This window comes from Leuciscus leuciscus (assembly GCF_965113295.1).
Source record: "Leuciscus leuciscus genome assembly, chromosome: 2".
In the NCBI taxonomy this organism is placed as follows: Eukaryota; Metazoa; Chordata; class Actinopteri; order Cypriniformes; family Leuciscidae; genus Leuciscus; species Leuciscus leuciscus.
This window is the reverse complement of record NC_138726.1, coordinates 50,385,581-50,405,818: the sequence shown is the minus strand read 5'-3', so window position 1 is coordinate 50,405,818 and position 20,238 is coordinate 50,385,581. Positions and strand designations below refer to the sequence as shown.

General features: G+C 39.5%; 2 protein-coding genes across 2 annotated transcripts in view; both read right to left on the bottom strand.

The window, feature by feature from the left end:
• Positions 1-20,238, bottom strand: part of LOC309488272 (uncharacterized protein) — a 99,585-nt gene that overhangs the window by 29,212 nt on the left and 50,135 nt on the right. The window lies entirely within an intron of this gene.
• The window catches only part of LOC309488163 (uncharacterized protein), a 120,662-nt gene continuing 100,813 nt past the window's right edge, over positions 390-20,238 (bottom strand). The window contains exons 9-13 of the mRNA XM_082156229.1: positions 1,521-1,868; positions 1,075-1,431; positions 863-967; positions 735-769; positions 390-510 (exon numbers count right to left, since the gene is read on the bottom strand). Coding sequence (XP_082012355.1) covers positions 457-510; positions 735-769; positions 863-967; positions 1,075-1,431; positions 1,521-1,868 — 899 coding nt within the window. The 3' untranslated portion in view covers positions 390-456. The remainder of the gene's footprint in view (positions 511-734; positions 770-862; positions 968-1,074; positions 1,432-1,520; positions 1,869-20,238) is intronic.

The window sequence follows — 20,238 nt, the reverse complement described above, 5'->3', positions numbered from 1 at the left end:
ATTATTAAAAATGTAAAAAAATAAATCACATATTCAGTATGAAACAAAAAAGCAGGCAAATTGTATTTCTAAGCATAAAATCATTTTAACCATTAACATTTATATCTAATGTACTGTTTAATCATAATCAATGGAAGATATAACACATCTTCCACACTGTTTTAGATGTTACAAGAGAAAAGATTTGAAAGAAATATATCAGGTGTCATACAGCTTAAGCTCATATCAACAGCAGTTTGATGTTGATTTCCACAGGTGATGTCCATTGTACATACTGTATTATTGTAAATTCATGTCCTAGGTTTTTTTATACAAACTAAGGCATGTGTTGTAATCATTTGATGTGGTAAATTTTGCCATTTAAAAATGACTTTCAAACAACTGCTAAATGCATGATAGACAAGGTGAAAGTTAAACTTGTGTTCTGCCAGTTTTATTCCTTAAGCCTTCTAAAGGTTAAATACGTTTGTGATATGTTGTATAATTGACTGTAGTGCTGGTGTCATCAGCCTGAAACAGAACCACAGTTATAATGATGCATAGATTCAAATATTTTGATTATGAACATACAACACAATTAAAATTTAAATTGGAAAAACCAAAACCGATTAAAACTTCATGCAGACATTATGCAGTTTCACATTTTATCTGTAAAGGTATATTGGCATAAAGCAAACAAAGCCGAGTCTGAAAGCAATCAAATAAAGATGAGATAGGAAAAGGAAAAATCTTACCATTGATTTATCAAGCACAATATATGGGATCCCGTCTTGAGTAAACAAGAACGTATATGTTACATCTGCACTGAAACTTATAGACATTGCTTTGAATACTAGAGTTAAATAAAGCATGTAAATCTTACCTTTCTGCTGGTGTTTGCACAACTGTGAGCCCAGAATTATGATCACAATCACTGATAAACTGTTTGAAGCTGCTAAAACTAGGGCAATTGTACTCCATGGTGTATCTGCAGAAATTAAAAATAACTTATTTTTAAAAGATATTAGTGATGCAACAACACCATGAGCCCACACAATTTTCTATTTTTATTTATGTAGCAAATTCAGTGGATACCTGGCCCTGGTGAATCTACTTTTCTTCCTTCTCCAATCAGTATCTCTCCACATGTGGCCACAGCGCAGTAATAAATCCCAGCATCATAGTGACTGATGTTCTTGGGCAGGTTGTAGACACATTTGTGTGTGGTAGAGTTCCCATCAGATCTCCTCTCACACTGAGCGTTCCTGCGTTCCTGAGTGTAAATGATTCCTGGAGGAGATTCTCCAGATTCATGTCTGAACCAGTAGACGTTGTGTTCTCCTGCACAGCTCTGAGTGACGACGGCACACTGCAGGGCCGCTGCAGACTCTTCTGGATGATCTGGATCTGTCTCAGGTCTCTGATGCTCTGAGTCAATGCTCAGCTGTCCATCTGAAAAGAAATAACAATAACATAACGCTTGTTTGACCAGACACAACGTCTATCTAGCACAGTCAGATTTAAGTGAATATTCTGCTTACCTTTAACAATGAGATCAGTGCTCTCCCCCAATTGGAAATTATAAACATATACAACACAGAAGTATGTTCCTGTGTCTGATTCTTCTGTATTTGTGATGCTCAGATTAAAACTGCTCTCGTCTTTTGTTACAAAAAAGCGTTTATGTTTGTCAAAGCCATTTTCAAAGATGACAGGTAAACGTTGATATGATGAAACAATTGGAAGGGGTTTCTCTCCGACTCTTCGTTTGACCCAAACAACACTGGTTCTTGACTCTCTTGGTAAAATACAGGTGAAGGTAACACTGTCTCCAGCTTGAACAATCTTCAGATGATTCTGAGCCACGACGTCTGCATTATCTGAGCTGCCTAAAGAATGAGTAAGAGGACAGTAAGTTTTGCCTGCTGTAGATTTGGTTTCTTCATGAAGTACTATGAAGAAAATGAAAAACTATGAAGTCTAGCTACTAATTTAGTCTAGTGGTCTAAGTTAACAGAACACAAAATAGTAACTTACACTTTGAAAGGTAAAACAGTAGAATAAAAAAATGCTGTAGGGACATTTTTTTCATCTATAGGGACAAAAATATTAAAATAAATAATAATAATGATGATTATATGCATCAAATTCAAATAAAATGATACAAGTCTAGTTTTTCACACAATACTTATTATTTGTTTATTATAATGCAGGTCTATAGCATGTTTATGTACAGTAGATATCATATGTGATCCACTTCCAAGACATACTCAAAAAATTTTGACCTCAAAAGCTGTTTAACAAAATCAAACAAAAAAGATAAATAATCCTAAATTTAAGTGCATTAAGGTGAAGAAAAAAAAATCTAATATTTACTTACAGACTTTCTTGAATAAAAAATAACGTTGTTATGTCCTGTACAAACAAAGATAGTCGCTCCAATAAATCTTCTTCTCTTCCTTTTACTGGTTGACTGAATACATTTCTTTTCACCTCTTTATATTAACAAAGCTCTTTATGGATTTACTTGATTACAGTAAATGAAAAGACTGTATTCAGATGTAAAAATGGACCGTCTCATTATGTTACACACGCCCTATACTGATGTAATCTTAAACTGAATGTAAAGTTGCAGATTGGCTGGAGCATGAAGTACAAGAAAGACAATCTCTGTATTACGAAACTGACCTGCTTAAAACAGTGACGCCCCACTACAAGTGCCTCTGAAGTGTGAAAAACAGAAAAAAAGAAAGAAAAAAACACACACACACACCACATGTAACACAAGCAGGCCTTTCATCTAAAGCACACACAAAGTGTTTTGTACACTTTAATGTCCTGCAGTCTATGATTATCAACACCTCATTATATAACCCTGTTGCCACATGTGTGACCTACTGTAGGGGAATAACGGTTCTCTTTAAAAAATCAAACCGTACGGTTCTCCACCCACGGTTCGACATGCTGCCTATATATAACATGGTTTGTTGAAAATATCAACACGTAAAACAGACAGACAGAGTTCAGCTAATGTATGTTTCTTTCGATCGATACACATTCTGGCTTCTAACAGCGATTGATCAAAAATGTGTACAACACAGTCACCATTTGTAAACTTTGTTAAAGTCGACATGAAATCAAAATTGACCCTATTTACTTTGTTAGCGCATAATACTAGTCTTGTGGAGAACAATTAATCCGTGCAAGTTAATACACAGAAAAAAATTGTTTGCCGTGGTAATCTTTAATCAAAGTCTGAAAAGTTACTTCCGGTCTGGAATGGCGGTCCCTCTCTGATGACATAGGCTTGACAGCTTGGGTTGAAAAACGCTTAACCACTCCCCTCAAACCGTTAGTCTGTTATGAGCAGAGATGGAGAGGAGGAGCGCTAAAGTAAAACTCTGCCCTCTGTTCAATATTCCGTTTCACTTGGAAATACGTCACAACACTGGAGAAAAGTCATTAGCAACTTCCGGTTCACGCGGACTTTAAATGCGAGTGCAATATGCTCTGTATAACCAGTCATTTACACCATTATCACCAGTGGTGTAGTGGTAAAAAAAGAGGTGGGTAAACTATAAATTCTGGTGGACCACAACTTGATCACCCGGTAAGGTGGGCCACTGCCTACCGGTGTATGTGTATCCTGATGACATCGCTATAGGCTATCATTTGATGGTACTACCAAGGGTATCACTGGTTGTTCCCTCATCATAGGTCACAAAATCACTATTCAATTCATACATTAATCGAAGTTCTTGTTAAAGAGACTCAAGAAGGAATAATATGGTTGAAATCTATAAAGTTTACTAAATGACAAAACAGAGAGAACAAAAATATTTAAGAGAGATAGAGAGGGAGGCTTATACCCAGGGCTTCCAATGCACTTGAACATAATGATAGGGATTTGGGGTTATTTTCATAGTCGATGAATCTGTTGAATATTTCCTCGATTAATTGATTAGTTGTTTGGTCTATCAGAAAAATGTGGATCAGTGTTTCCCTGTAGAGGGAAAAGTCTTTAACCTGGTGCAGGCTTGATTCCCTCTGAATGTCTTGTACAGTTGGGTTTTGACATGCTCATTACATTAAACCAGCTGCATGTAATGAATTGTTTAAAAAAAAAAAAAAAATTTTTTTTGTCTAGTTTTAATGATTTTCTGTTGCGGCTGCGATCAGGTTTAATTCTCGCGCAGCTTGTATAGTAACGAGCGTGTGTTTTCTGCTCCGTGTGTGCCGTTCTCTTTGTTCCGTGTGTGTGTGTGTGTGTGTGTGTGTGTGTGTGTGTGTGTGTCGGCGCGCTGCGCTCTCTGCTCAACGTTCTGCTCTGTCATTAACGGCCCAAATGCTCGAATCATGTACCGATCGGCGATCACGCACTGGAAAAGCAAAGTCCGCTCAAATAACGTGAAATTTAGAGGTGGATAAACGCAATTTGAGGTGGATAAACGCACTTTGGAGGTGGGCAAACGCTATTTCCGAATTTTGGGAGGTGCGTAAACGGCGTTTACGTGCGTTTAGCCTCCACTACATCCCTGATTATCACCCGGGTGTTGTAAGAGCACGAGCGCTGGTGAGACTGAAACTGCGCACGTTGCAATCTGTTTTTTAACTAAACTCATTTGTGCGTGTTTTTGAGCCTTGCCAATTTAAACATTCAACAGCAAGAAGACACGAAAGAGAACTCGCACGCGCTGTGAGAAGATTTGTGTGCACACTCATCCGAAGTGCGCAAATATTGAGTTCTCTTTCAAGTCTTGCGCTTTAACAGACAAATTCACACAAAAAGTAAGCTATGTCAACATGCCTGTCTTGGTGAGTATCCTAACAAATACAGTAGGTTATGTCTTAAGTGAACGTAAACAGTCGAGAAAGAAAACGAATGTGTATCCGTTTCAGTGTACTGAATCTGTGCATTATGCCTTAAAGTGACAGCAGGTTGATAGTTATTGTTACAGGTAACAGCTGTGTTTTTAATGTTAATCAAACAACAAAATACAAGGAAATCACTCACTGCTCTTGACTTAATAGCTTTTTGTAACTTTAATTTGAAGGATTAACCTTTAATTTATATAGTGAAATATGCAATGCTATTTTATTTGCATATTTGCTCTATTGTATTTTTGGCTGTTGCTTGTAGTTTGATTATTTGATCTTATTTTCTTTATTTCTATTTGACAGTAATTCTTTTTTTAATTGATCATAGCACATACCCTTTTATGTTCCCTATTGAGGGAACTCACGCTGCGTCGGAATGTGCAGGGGCGGACTGGGACCAAAAAGTGGCCCTGGACTTTCTGGCCTACAGCAGCCCACCACATCCCACATCATAACACATTGGCACATTAATGTGCATAATAATTTTTAACACCACTTATAGGATAAAAATATAACACAATACAAAAATAAATGCTATTTAAACATTTATTTTAAGTAACAACATATATTAGGTCATATTTGTAAAACAAAGGGAAACAAACAGAAGAACATTAAGACACACAACATTATTAATATAAAACTATCAAGACAGAATATCAGCTAGTCAGGGGGAGCTAGAGCCGTCAGAGCCTGCTGAACTGCTACTCTTCGCGCCAAATGTATATGTTAATTTAAAGCATTTCACAGCATCTACCTCAAATGCTTTTTTTAAAGCGTAACTTTTCAGCTCCACCTTTTCTTTTCTTCCCCTTTTCATCCATGGACAATTATAATAATTATCTGCTCAGAGAAATTCGATGTAACGGATCAATCTCTCTCTCTCAGTTTAAGCCTGGAACACACCAACCGACTAAGTTTTCTCAGTGTGTTCCGCACCGTCGACTGAAATTGGTCCTCGTCGGCTTTTTTTCGGCCGATTCGACATGTTGAATCGGCGTCGCGCCTTCGGTGTAAGAGGGAACTCTGACTGGCTGTTCAGGTTAGTGAACAAGTCAGTGCACAATAATAATAGCAAAACAGCGAGCAAAGAAGTCAAAACGACACAGATAGAAGGCTGTTTTAATGTCACATCATCTTACCTGAGTGTTCCTTGGCGATTATTTCAATATTAACATGAGCAGAGTGGAATAAAAAAAAGTGTTTAGCAGGATTGATATTCAAAACAGTAAGCACGCACTGCTTTGTTCACGGTTTGTGTATCTGCAGCGTCGGTTTCTCTTTTTGAATGATGAATAATTAGAAACCTGCATGTTAGTATATTGATTTATTTATTTTTCTGTTATGTTTCAGTGATCTGACACATCTTGTTTAAATGACAGTTACTGTACTTTGAAATGTGGAATAAAAATGCCAAATGGATATTTGTCTGGTTTGAGCAATCATTATTCTTGATAAACTGCATGCTATAAATATTAAATATTATATATATGTAACCTTTGGCTAAATTATTAACTCCGACTACGCCACCTGGGTTACCTCTCAACCCAGGAAAGTAAATAATAATTAAAAATACCACTAAAAGGAAATTTAAACCAAATGAATTACCACAATGAGAAGGACCCTGCTGGTTCGGTTTGTATCAAAGACAGAGACGTGACTTACAAAAGTACAATATTTATTGCTCACAGGAAAATTATTTAATTAAAAACATCTAATAGGTCTCATTCACAGTTTACCAATTAGTTACCCACATTAAACAAGAGACCACAATTAGCTCACTTTCACAGAAAGGACAACCCACACAGCAAACACACCAGAAAACAAAAAGAAAAGAAATGACAAACAGTCACAATGAAATTGCACTTCCTCATTAAAACTAATATTTAAGATCGTTCAAGTGACGCTAAATAGACTCCGCTACCAGCATAGTAAATGGATATAACAGCTCCCAGAGCGCAGTAGCATGACCTTTCATATGCGAGCAGAGCTCACAACGAGCGCGGTCGGAACCGTAGTCCAAAGCACTCCGCGTCAGTCAGGCGAACGGGACAGCGAATCAATTTCACCAATGGTAGTATCAAAAGAGAACAGCAGCTAGCGCTCCTGGGCCGCACCTCGTAGGGGAATTAAGTTAAAGCGAACGTTATACTCCCTGCACTTGCCACTTCACGCACACACCTTCCAGAAGATGCAAAGCAAAATACACCGGTATCCTATTACTGGGCACCACACAGAGAGGAATCCCAATGCTCCGCTTAAACAGGCTTTTTATCATGCCCTAGAACCTAACGCACCATCTATAATTGTGCCGCACAGGTGTTCTCACTATCCGGCTGCAGTTCAACGCCAGTGGGCGTGCCTTGCCAATTAAAATATACGCAACCACTTAGAGTTACCCCATTCCACTGAACCAAAACAAACACTCCAGATTATCCACCTGTCACATTCTACCCCCTGGTTTTAAATCCGGCGACCCGACGATACTAGCTCCAGGGCCTAAAAAGAGTGGAAAAATTGTTACTAACAGTTACTTGAGAATTCACAAGACCTCCTCCGCCCCCCATTGTCTCTGGCAAATGATGGACATTGGAATGGTAGCCTGCAGTTGTTCGGGTGGTCCGACGTAATGGTGCTCCTACCATAATGGTGCTATCTTCAGAGGTCACAGAGGGATCACTAGGCAAATGACCATGGACCAGAGGAGGCTCAAGAACTGTACTAGATGATGTGGAGGCACCCTCAAGAGGTTGAGGCAGAAGAGGGACACCACGTGGGGGTGAATGAACAGTGAAGGGTACCGTCGTCGGGGGAGGGACTTCTTGCTCTGACGGCACCACCAGCCAGGTATCCAGTGCATCATCCTCCCCAGAGTCCTCCGATGATTGATCAGACTCGACAAGGAAAGAATTAAAGGGTTCTGCCACATTCTGGCCGGTCGGTTGGACTCTTAGCAGAGTACGGTGCACGTGTCTAACTTTCTTCAAATCCTCAACAGGAGCAATAGTATACACTGACCCCCCAGGTGTCGGGGCTCGCAGCACTTTATAAGGAACAGAACTCCAGCAATCTTGGATCTTTGCCCGGCCTCGCACACAAAGGTCCCGCAAATACACCAGCTGACCTTGACTCAAAGGCTCATCCTGTACTCTCCGATCATGTCGCTCTTTCCTACAGTCCGCTGCAGCCTTCATGCGACTTCTAGCTCCATCAAAGGCCACCTGAAGTCTTGCTTGGTGATCATTAATCCAATCGTGGACACTGCCGTGAGTCGGTGCATCAATTCTGCCCAAGAGGAAATCAACAGGCAACTGTGGGTCTTGCCCAAACATTAAGAAATATGGGGATTCACCTGTAGACTGGTGTGGAGTAGTGTTATACGAAAAAACCACTTGAGGGAGATAGGCTGCCCAGTTCTTCTTCTTACAGGAAGGCAGAGTACGCAGCAGATTGTGCAGCGTGCGATTGAATCGCTCACATTGGCCATTTCCAGTAGGATGGGCTGGGGTGGTCCGACTCCGTTCAATGCCATACAAGGCACACAACTGTTGGATAAGAGTGCTTTCAAAATTCCTCCCCTGGTCCGAGTGGATGCGACCAGGAACTCCAAACTTGTAGAACCATTCATTCGCCAAAACCGTTGCCACCGTAGATGCTCTCTGGTCACGGGTAGGCACAGCTTGGGTGTACTTGGAAAACACATCTGTCAGCACGAGAACATTCTCCATTCCATTCTGGGATGGCTCAATCAAAGTGAAGTCGATGGCCAGAATTTGGTTAGGCCTTGAAGCCAACAAATGACCCATATATGTCTGCACTCGAGGGAAGACATCCTTAGCAACAGTACATCGTTCACATTGCTGGCACCAACGTTTCACATCCTCACTCATACCTGGCCAGAAACACCTTTGTCGCACCAGCTCGGTTGTACGCTCCACTCCCTGATGGCCGTGCTCATCATGAAGTTGCTGCATCACCATAGTCTTTAACGATGTCGGGAGCAACAGTTGAAGGAAGGCCTCACCGCCCTGGGAATGGTAACACTGACGATACACTACGCCATCCTTCACCTGTAAACGCTTCCACTGTTTCAGGAGTTTACCCGCATCTGCACACAGCTCTCGCCGCTCCTCAGGTGAAGGGTATTTCCCTCTTTTCCATAACTTCAGGAATACTCCCAATGCTGCATCTGCTTCCTGTAGCCTGTATAAATCCGTAGAAGAATAGCCAGGGAAAGCGGTAATGGATGCTTGTACCCCTCTCATGGGTCTAATAGAAGCGACTTGTTGGAGGGGCTCTGGCAGGGAACTTCCTGGAATCATAGCCTCAAGCACAGGTCCAGCGGGATGCTGTCGCGAGAGGGCATCAGCGTTACGATTACTCCGTCCAGAGCGATACTTGATGCTGAAGTCAAAAGCGGCGAGTTGGGCAGCCCATCTCTGTTCTAAAGCGCAGAGTTTAGCAGTATTGAGGTAACTCAGGGGATTATTGTCCGTATATACCACACACTTGTGTCCAAGTAAATACTCCCGGAACTTCTCGCTCATTGCCCATTTAAGGGCAAGAAATTCAAGTTTCATGGAACTATAATTGGACATGTTCCTCTCCGAAGGCCTTAAGCCGCGACTAGCATAGGCTACTGGTCGAACTCTGCCCTCCTGTTCCTGTGACAGGACGGCTCCCAATCCGCTATAACTGGCATCCACTTCTAAGATAAATGGCAAGGAGAAGTCAGCATAAGCCAGCACTGGAGCACTCACCAACCGTTGCTTCAGCGTATCAAAGCTCTGCTGACACTCCTCTGTCCAGGCCTCCTTGCAAGAACGGGCTGGGCTCTTCCGGTTAGCTCCAGTCAGGGCAGCTACCAGGCGATGAAGTGGGGCAGCCATTTTGGCAAAAGACTCCACGAATCGCCTGTAATAGCTTGCGAAGCCCAGAAATGACCGAAGTTCTGAAACCTGCTGGGGGGGCTGCCAATTAGCAACTGCCTCAATTTTCTTTGGATCAGTAGCCACTCCTTGGGCAGTAATCAAATGGCCCAGGTAGTTCACCTCAGACTGAAGAAACGAGCACTTCTCCAATTTGGCCTTTAATCCCTCTTGTTGTAGACGCTTCAGGACCACCTCCAGCCGTTGCAAATGTTCAGACACGGTGGAGGAGAAGACAATAACATCGTCCAAATACAGCAACAACGATTGGAAATGTTGCGAGCCAAACATACGCTCCATCAATCTCTGAAATGTGCTAGGTGCATTGCACAGGCCGAAGGCCATCCTATTCCACTCATATAGCCCAAAAGGTGTGCAGAAGGCAGTCTTCGGTCTGTCCTTTTCAACCACAGGGACCTGATTGTAGCCACTAGCAAGGTCCATTGTGGTGAACCACCTGGCACCTGCAAGAGCATCCAAGGATTCCTCAATTCTTGGTAAAGGAAACGAATCTTTTCTGGTCTTACTGTTAAGTTGACGATAGTCAACACACAGTCGCAGGCTACCATCCTTTTTCTTCACCAGGACAATGGGAGAAGCATAGGGGCTGCTACTTTCTCTTATAATCTTAGTTTCCAACAACTGATTGATATGAGCCTTAACGGCCTCATATTCTGATGGAGGAATGCGTCTATACCGCTGCCTAACAGGAACCTCATCAATCAAGGGAATCTCATGTGTGATCAACGTAGTACAGCCCAGATCACTATCATGCGTCGAAAACACAGAAGAATACCTGGACAATAAAGCCCTGACTTGACACTGTTCTTCAGGGGTCATCGGAGACAGATCAAGAGAATCTATCTTGTCTTGTAGAAGACCTACAGTCATTTGGGAAGATACGGTGGCCTGCAAGCGCAAGGGAACATCCTCTACACCTTGTGGTAAACTCACCACAGTTACAGGGCTGATAGTACCAAGAACCGTTCGTGCATAAAGGTTAACATCCACTACTCCCACATTAATGACTGGAACATAAACCTGTCCACGAACTACCCTAACAATGGCAGGGGAAGTCAAAAGACCGGCTGCTAGCCCACCACCAGAAGGCTCAAATACTACAGTCGATCCAGTATGCTGCTGGGAACAAGTCGCCGGAATAAACTTCAGGGTGCCACCTGGTACACAAATACACCTGCCCCCTCGAACCCGTACGCGGGCTGAAGAGTCCAAAGGGGCATGAACTTGAGCTTGATGACACTTTTGTAAGGCTTGTTGCCAAGAGTCAGGGGCATGCTGCACTAAAGCGGTTTCAAAAAGAGTCGGTCCATACTGCCCAAACAATTCGTGGTAACATTCTCGAATGACATTCATGCCCAAAATACCGGAGACCTTAGTAGGAGTACCTGAAGAATCTTTAACTATGAGCACCCCACGTTTAGGAATCACTTTGCCAAAAACTTCCACATCCAACTCTAAATAGCCAATATATGGAATATCTAGACCATTGGCCGCCTTAAGCTGCAACCAGTGACATGAGTGGAGTTTTTCCGCACCCCACGGTTCAAAGTTCTGCAAATAAAAACTTTCCGTCACTGTTGACACCATTGAACCGGTGTCTAACAAGCAGGGAACTAACACCCCACCCACACTAACCGTCACATGGGGGCATGGTGATAATAACGGGGCCATGTGCTCTACAGGGGGAAAAACAGTATCTGAGCCAAACACATAACCTTCTGAACTGTGGCTCGGGAGCACAGAAGATTCTAGTTTTCCTGAAAGGTAACAGTGGACTGGGATCTTGGCACTACTGGCTGAGGGTGACGTGAAGGGGGGGGGATTAACCCTCGGTGACAAACTTTGGGAACTACATTCACGGGCAAAATGACCAGGCTGTTGGCACTTCCTACAGATAACTGAACCCCTATTAAAGGGCGTTGGGGAAAAAGGGAGACTTCTTGGGGCATTTTGAAGCAAAGTCATATTACGGGTTAACTGATCAAGCTGTTCTTGTTGCTTTTTGAGCATCTCTTTTAGCTCCGATAATTCAGAGTTTGTGGAAGCTGGCGCAGCCCCATAAACCCCATACTGCTGCCCATAAGTAGAAGAGGTTGACAAACTACGACCCCCAGTACCCCTCAACATACCCTCCCTTTCCCATCTGATGGCTTCCCCTCTGACATCAAGTAAAGTCGCCCTAGAGTGTTGGCGTACAAACTGCTTTAATTCCCTGCGAAGGGCAGAATCCAGAACATACTCTACGAATTGGTCACGCAACAAGACCTCAGAATTGGGCATACCATTTGGAGCATTTTTAATTACTTTTGACATTAAGCCAAGAAGGGCATGTGGAAATTCCTGGAGTGTCTCCCCCTCTAGCTGTCGTCGAGAGAAGAAATTCTCCTGCAAAACAATATATGAATCTGGGCAGCCATACAGCTCAGTAAGTATTTCAATAACTTTATCTGGGTCTTCCCGGTCATCACTAGGTCTAAATTTGATTTCTTCCCTAGCTTCCCCCTCTAAATGGTCATACAGGAAATGTGCTTTATCAAAATTAGATAAATGGCGAACACGCATGCTGGCCTTCACTTCCTCTAGCCAATCAGCCAAAGAAATTCCGGTGCGGCCCCTAAAAACAGGACATTTCCTCTCTCTAGGAACATAAATCAACCTTTCAGTCACCACTGAATTACCATTGGAGGAGGATCTTGAGCCCATGTCCAACCCTGCCCCCCTTTGATTAGATTCAGAGGGCGCAACACTCGGACCTGCCTGAACCACTAAGCGTTCTTGTCGCAGGTGTTCATTATCAGCCTTGAGTTGGGCTACCATATCTCGCAATTGTTGCATCTCCTCCTCCATAGTGAATATCTAAATAATAAACAAACACAAAACACAAAACAAAAAAACACAGGAGAGGAAAGTACAATACAATATTCTAATGCGCTAGCTGCTGTTCCAAACAATAAGTAAAAATAAAAAAATAAATTGGTATCTCAAACAAAAATAACAGTCACGTCTCTGCTTCACACACAAAATGAAATCCTGCCGACTACGCCAATTTGTAACCTTTGGCTAAATTATTAACTCCGACTACGCCACCTGGGTTACCTCTCAACCCAGGAAAGTAAATAATAATTAAAAATACCACTAAAAGGAAATTTAAACCAAATGAATTACCACAATGAGAAGGACCCTGCTGGTTCGGTTTGTATCAAAGACAGAGACGTGACTTACAAAAGTACAATATTTATTGCTCACAGGAAAATTATTTAATTAAAAACATCTAATAGGTCTCATTCACAGTTTACCAATTAATTACCCACATTAAACAAGAGACCACAATTAGCTCACTTTCACAGAAAGGACAACCCACACAGCAAACCTGTGAGAAAACAATATTTAAAGCCGGTGACACCCAAAAATAAAACAAATACAAAAAGAAGGAAAATACACTCCCCCCTTCGGTTAAGCTTCACTATCGCAGTTCTTGCTGTGGTCAAATAGAGGCAAACTGGCAATTAGATTTATAAACAGCAAACAAACCAGAAAACAAAAAGAAAAGAAATGACAAACAGTCACAATGAAATTGCACTTCCTCATTCAAACTAATATTTAAGATCGTTCAAGTGACGCTAAATAGACTCCGCTACCAGCATAGTAAATGGATATAACAGCTCCCAGAGCGCAGTAGCATGACCTTTCATATGCGAGCAGAGCTCACAACGAGCGCGGTCGGAACCGTAGTCCAAAGCACTCCGCGTCAGTCAGGCGAACGGGACAGCGAATCAATTTCACCAATGGTAGTATCGAAAGAGAACAGCAGCTAGCGCTCCTGGGCCGCACCTCGTAGGGGAATTAAGTTAAAGCAAACGTTATACTCCCTGCACTTGCCACTTCACGCACACACCTTCCAGAAGATGCAAAGCAAAATACACCGGTATCCTATAGGGGTGCACGATTCAGAAAATTTCACGATTCGATTCGATACCGATTTTTTGTCTCAAGATTCGATTCAAAATCGATTTTCGATTCAAAAACGATTCTCGATTCAAAAAACGATTCACAGTATGTAAATGTAGTTGACTTTTTCCTGTGTGATTGCAGTAGACATACAATTTAAAAGAAAATAAATAACAAATTAAATGAAGTTTGATATTACTTTGTCTTCATAAAAACTTTTGCAACTAAACAGTGCAAAGTGCCAAGCTTTGGCCAGCTTTCGAATACATTTAATTCAAGTTTAAATTAAAACTTAAATACTTTTTTTTTTCTTTTCTTTTTTACATTTAGCTTTAAAGTGCTGTAGTCAGATTAAACAAACAATACTGCTAAATGTAGTTTAAGGAGTAGGCTATTGACGGCAAAATAGGCTACAGAATATTTCGTTCTGTATTGACAGGTGCAATTTTTGAAAATCGATAAAAAAAAATACAATAAGCCTACATTATATCTGCATTTATGTCAAAACCTAGACTTTCAAACATCAAAATGTCATTTATTAATATGAATATTCGTGTCAAAATGACATATAAACATTCTATTTTGCCTGGAAACGCTTTCAACACGCTTGCGTGTCGCGAGAAAAATAGGCGTCGGTTCTATTTCTAGCATGCACACGTTTTCCGCACGACTCGGGCCACACCTGAGACGCGCGTGTCACGCAGGCTGTGTGCAAGCTCTAACCTGTTAACATGGGAGCCGAAATAAAAACAGACATGCCACAAAGCCAGCCAGCCAGCCAGCCTTCCTTCTGCTCCGCTTCGCTTCTGCTGCACTTCTTCTTTTGGCTATGACAAGAGTGTGCAGGCGTAAGTGTGAATTCGATGCAGCGCCATCTATGGGAATGGCAAGCTAAACTCATTTGATTTCAGGACAATACCAAAAAATGTATATTTAAAAAAAAAAAAAAAAAAAAAAAAAAAACAAGAATCGATTTTTGGAATTCTATGAATCGATTTTGAATCGGTAACGTTTGAATCGCGATTCATATGTGAATCGATTTTTTTGCCCACCCCTAGTATCCTATTACTGGGCACCACACAGAGAGGAATCCCAATGCTCCGCTTAAACAGGCTTTTTATCATGCCCTAGAACCTAACGCACCATCTATAATTGTGCCGCACAGGTGTTCTCACTATCCGGCTGCAGTTCAACGCCAGTGGGCGTGCCTTGCCAATTAAAATATACGCAACCACTTAGAGTTACCCCATTCCACTGAACCAAAACAAACACTCCAGATTATCCACCTGTCACATATATATATAGCCAGAATAAGCGGCGGCAGATTGCTCGAAAACCACGGAAGGGCCGCCTTCAATATAAAGGCGACGGAACGGTGGTTGGCCCGCGGGCCGGCCGCGGAACGAAGGCGGTAGGAAGGCGGTAGGAAGGCGGCTGCCGCTTTTAAAAAGCGGCTGCCGCCGGCGGTGCGCTGTCCAACGTGTTTGCGATGTCGCCATTATGCCGCTTCTACTGCCGCCGGAGCACCGACGGTGGGGGTCCGCCGACTCATTGCTATCTGGGTTGGTGTGTTCCAGGACGTGAAAGGGGGCGTGTTTCAAGATACGCAATGGAGTAGACCAAACTAATTAACATTAACAGGGAGGGAGGGCAATACACTCACAAAACACTTGTCGGCCGCGCCCGCGCCCGCGCGATCGACTCACTCATTTGCGTAGAAAAGAAATGTAATGATTTCCGTCATTTATATATATATATATATATATATATATATATATATATATATATATACAGAGGTGTCAAATGTATTCACATTCATTACTCAAGTAAAAGTATAGATACTAGGGTTTAAAAATACTTCTGTAAAAGTTGAAGTATCAACTCAAGCTTTTTACTCAAGTAAAAGTATAAAAGTACTGGTTTCAAAACTACTTAAAGTATAAAAGTAAAAGTAATGCAAGGAAAAAAAATGCAATATGTAAATTAATTAATTCTGTAATGTTACAAATAACTAATAAAGACATGGTGGCAGTATAACAGAGACTTAACTTTACTCCGCTCATAGTGCAATGCAATAGTGCAATACTGTCTTGTTCCTTGCTTTTTGAAGAGGCCAAACACATGTCTGCATCTTTCATTAAAGGGATATAGTTCACCCAAAACTGAAAATCATTTACTCACCCTCAAACTGTTTCAATCCTGTATGAATTTCTTTCTTCTGATGAACACAAAAGAATATATTTTGAAGAATGTCAATAACCAGACAGTGGATGGACCCCATTGACTTCCTTAGTAGAAAAAAAATACTATGGAAGTCAATAGCTACCATCAACATTCTTCAAAATATCTTCTTTTGTGTTCAGCAGAAGAAAGAAACTGGTTTGAAACAACTCGAGAGTGAGTAAATGATGACAGAATTTTCATTTTTAACTAAGTGAACTAATCATTTAACAGAAATGAACTGTTGGCATATGTTTCACATCAATTCTGTCCAGTTTGTCCTGTTGGACACGACACACAGCAATACTGTCGTGTCACTTGTGACCATTGCTCTGAGCCATGTTTTCAGTGTCCTAAGATCACTGAAACTTCTTTCAGTCCAGCTGATGAGACTGGGATGATTTGATCAACAGGCCTCTCATTTCAACAAGACCAGCCTTCAACAGACCAAGCAATGTTATTTTTTCATGTTTTATGGGGACTTTCCATAGACATAATGCTTTTTATACTGTAACAAACTGTGTATTCTACCCCTCTATAGACTAACCTTACCTATCACAGAAAACTGTCTGCATTTTTACATTTTCAAAAAACAAAAGTCTGATTTATAAGCTGTTTTCTGGAAGAAAAAAAATCCCCTAAAGGACAAGGATTTCGGATATTGACATCTTGTGGGGATATTTTGACCCTATAATGTAGAGTTGCACACACACACACACACACACACACACACACACACACACACACACACACACACACACACACACACACACACACACGCTCTCTCACACACACACACACACACACACACACACACACACACACACACACACACACACACACACACACACACACACACACACACAACACTCACACTCTCTCTCGCTCACACACACACACACACACACACACATACACGTCTATATTACTAACAGGGGACTATCGCTCTACACTGGCCAAGAGGGGACTAGTGTTTCTGGTCATTTTGAAGAAACAAAAATGACATACAAAATTTTCTTTTAAGCTCTTTTTTCATAATATAACTTCAAATATGCATTTTTTTATTTTTAAAAAAACATGCCAAGTGGGGACCTGAAACTCTGAACGATCTCTATCTATACTAGTGGGGACTTGATAGCCTGCAATGGAGCTGTGTGTGTGTGAACAGTGAAGTGAACTGGCAGTGAAGTCTGCCTTCATTATGTAACTATATATATATATATATATACACACATATATATATATGTGTATATATATATATATATATATATATATATATATATATATATATATATATATGTATATATATATATATATATATGTATATATATATATATATATATATATATATATATATATATACATATATATATACATACATATATATATATATATATATATATATATATACATACATATATATATATATATATATATATATATATATATACACATACATATATATATATATATATATATATATATATATATATATATATATATATATATATATATATATATATATATGTGTGTGTGTATATATATATACTGTATATATAACCTATCAGTTATCAAAAATTTAAAAATATGATTTTTTTTAGGAAAGACCATTTAAATCTACAACGGGGTAAAAAATACAGACGGCCCGACGGCAACAGTTCAAAAGCAGAGGCGAGAATATCCTCTTATCATTCATAATATTATTTTTCTTATTTAACGCTCTCTCTTCATAGATACTTTCTATGCTTGGTTATGCAGTCCCTAACAATTTATTGTTACTACTTTTCTTAATAATTTCGTCTGTACCTCAGTAGCAGTTCCATACCAATAAATAATACAGAATATTATTTGATATTTTTCATTTTCTTTCATTTTCACACTTTCAATGAAAGCACTATAAAACATCAGAAGCGTTATGTTGTGGACATTACAGCAAAGTTATTGCTTTAAGAAATTCATTCTCTGTTGTGGCCTATTAATTAAAACATAATTTCTACTCTAATAAAATCAATAGACATGCCATTTTTTTTCTGTTTCCTTTTTTTTTTCTAGGATGTTGATGTACAGAGAAAGTCAGTGTTTGAATTATTGCTCAATTTAAATGCAACCAAACATATGTCGTTCGTTACCATCCAACAGTGGACCTTTCTTGAAGATCTAATTCAAAACTTTTGAGGTGACTTGCTGCATCTGGTCATTTTGAAGAAACAAAAATGAAATACAAAATTTTATTTTAAGGTCTTTTTTCATAATATAACTTCAAATATGCAAAAAAAAAAAAAAATATATATATATATATATATTTATAGGCCTAGGCATCAGAGATCACAATATGCATAGTAAAAAAAAGAAAAGAATGACGAACATCATCAGTTATCAAAAATTGAATTGCTTGAGGAAAGACCATTTAAATCTACAATGGGGTAAAAAATACAGACCGTCCGGCAGCAACAGTTCAAAAGCAGAGGCGAGAATATCCTCTTATCATTCATAATATATTTTTTTTTACTTTCTATGCTTGGTTATGCAGTCCCTAACAATTTACTTGCCATTGTTATGTGTCATTGCACACACACATACATATCTATATTACTAACAGACCAATGTCGCTCTACACTGGCCGAGAGGGGACTCTCGGAACGATCTCTATCTATACAAGAGGGGACTTGGCTGCAATGGAGCTGTGTGTGTGTGTGTGTGTGTGTGTGTGTGTGAACAGTGAAGTGAACTGGCAGTGAAGTCTGCCTTCATTATTTAACTACATATATATAGTAAATTATATATTATGCCTATTTTCATTCATAATATAATTTTTCTTATTTAACGCTTATTTTCTCTCTTCATAGATACTTTCTATGCTTGGTTATGCAGTCCCTTTAGGGTTTATAGGATTAATCAAACAGAAATAGCTCTTTAAGGTAACGATTTCAGGTCACTATAGTGACCTATATTTAGTATAGCGTAAAGCATACTTTATACAGTGAATAATGATTTTATTAATCAAAATGAACTTCGCGTCCCCAGTTGGATGGTAAAGAACGATACGTGTTTGGCTGCTTTGTACATTTCTTGCCATCACAAACACACTGTAAAGATTTTGGAGGTCAATCTCAAAATGTTATGTCGACTTGCTGCACTGAACATTTTTAGTTGGTTCAGTTGAAATATATGAAGTAGGGATGTTTATTTGACATTTTGTTTTCTGACTGAAAGCTGATGGTTGTTAACCAGTCATCATCAGTTAACTGACATGATTTGAAGGTTAGATTAGAATTAAATGGACTTAGAATAGAATAGTCTGTGACCGATTCAAATACCTAAAAAATTTAGATTTACATGTGCAAATAGCAGCATAAACAACAGAACATGAGGATTCACACATCAAGCACCCGCAGTGCTTCTGTGAACACAGTAAACCAGAATAAAAGTGTATATATAACTGTATATATAATAAATAGGCCAACTTAAATGAACAATTAACAAAACTAAAGTGCAATAAATAATACACGCTTTAGGGTCTGTTTACACGACATCATTTTCAACTGAAAACTGAAAACGTTTTGGCCGTTCATTTCAACGAAAATGCCATTTTGGGGGCCTGACAATGCAAGCTTTTGAAAACGAGTTTTTGTGAGCTCATCTAAAGTGAGGACTAGTTATGCCTTGTAAAGCATTTATAAAGGAGATTTAAAGGCTGTTAATATTTCTATGTTCTCTATCACTGTGTGTGTTTGTTCCCTTTTTCTGTTTAGAAGATAACTGAGTCTTTAAATCTCCTTTATAAATTATTTACAAAGCATAACTAGTCCTCACTTTAGATGAGCTCGCAAAATAGTGAACTGACCACTACTAAATGCTTTATAACTCCCTGAATCTACTATATTTACTCACACTTTCTAAGTGATCTTATTAATCACTGTAAACACCTAAATAACTGGTTTGTAAATAATGCTATACTTCATTTAGAAATGATAAATTGATAATTAATATTTAATAAAGTATGAAAATGCAATTATTAAACACATTATAGATATGCTTCTAACTCAATAATACAGCGTTTAAAGGTGTATTTATAAACTGCTTATTAATGTCTGCTTTATGAATAATGATTTATCTGTTTACCAATGCTTAACTAATGATTAATAGGATGCAGTTATTATAAAGGGTTACCATATATATTATATTATATTTCTCATAATATAACTTCAAATATGCATTTTTTTATATATAAAAAAAAAAAACATGCCAAGAGGGGATCTGCAACTCA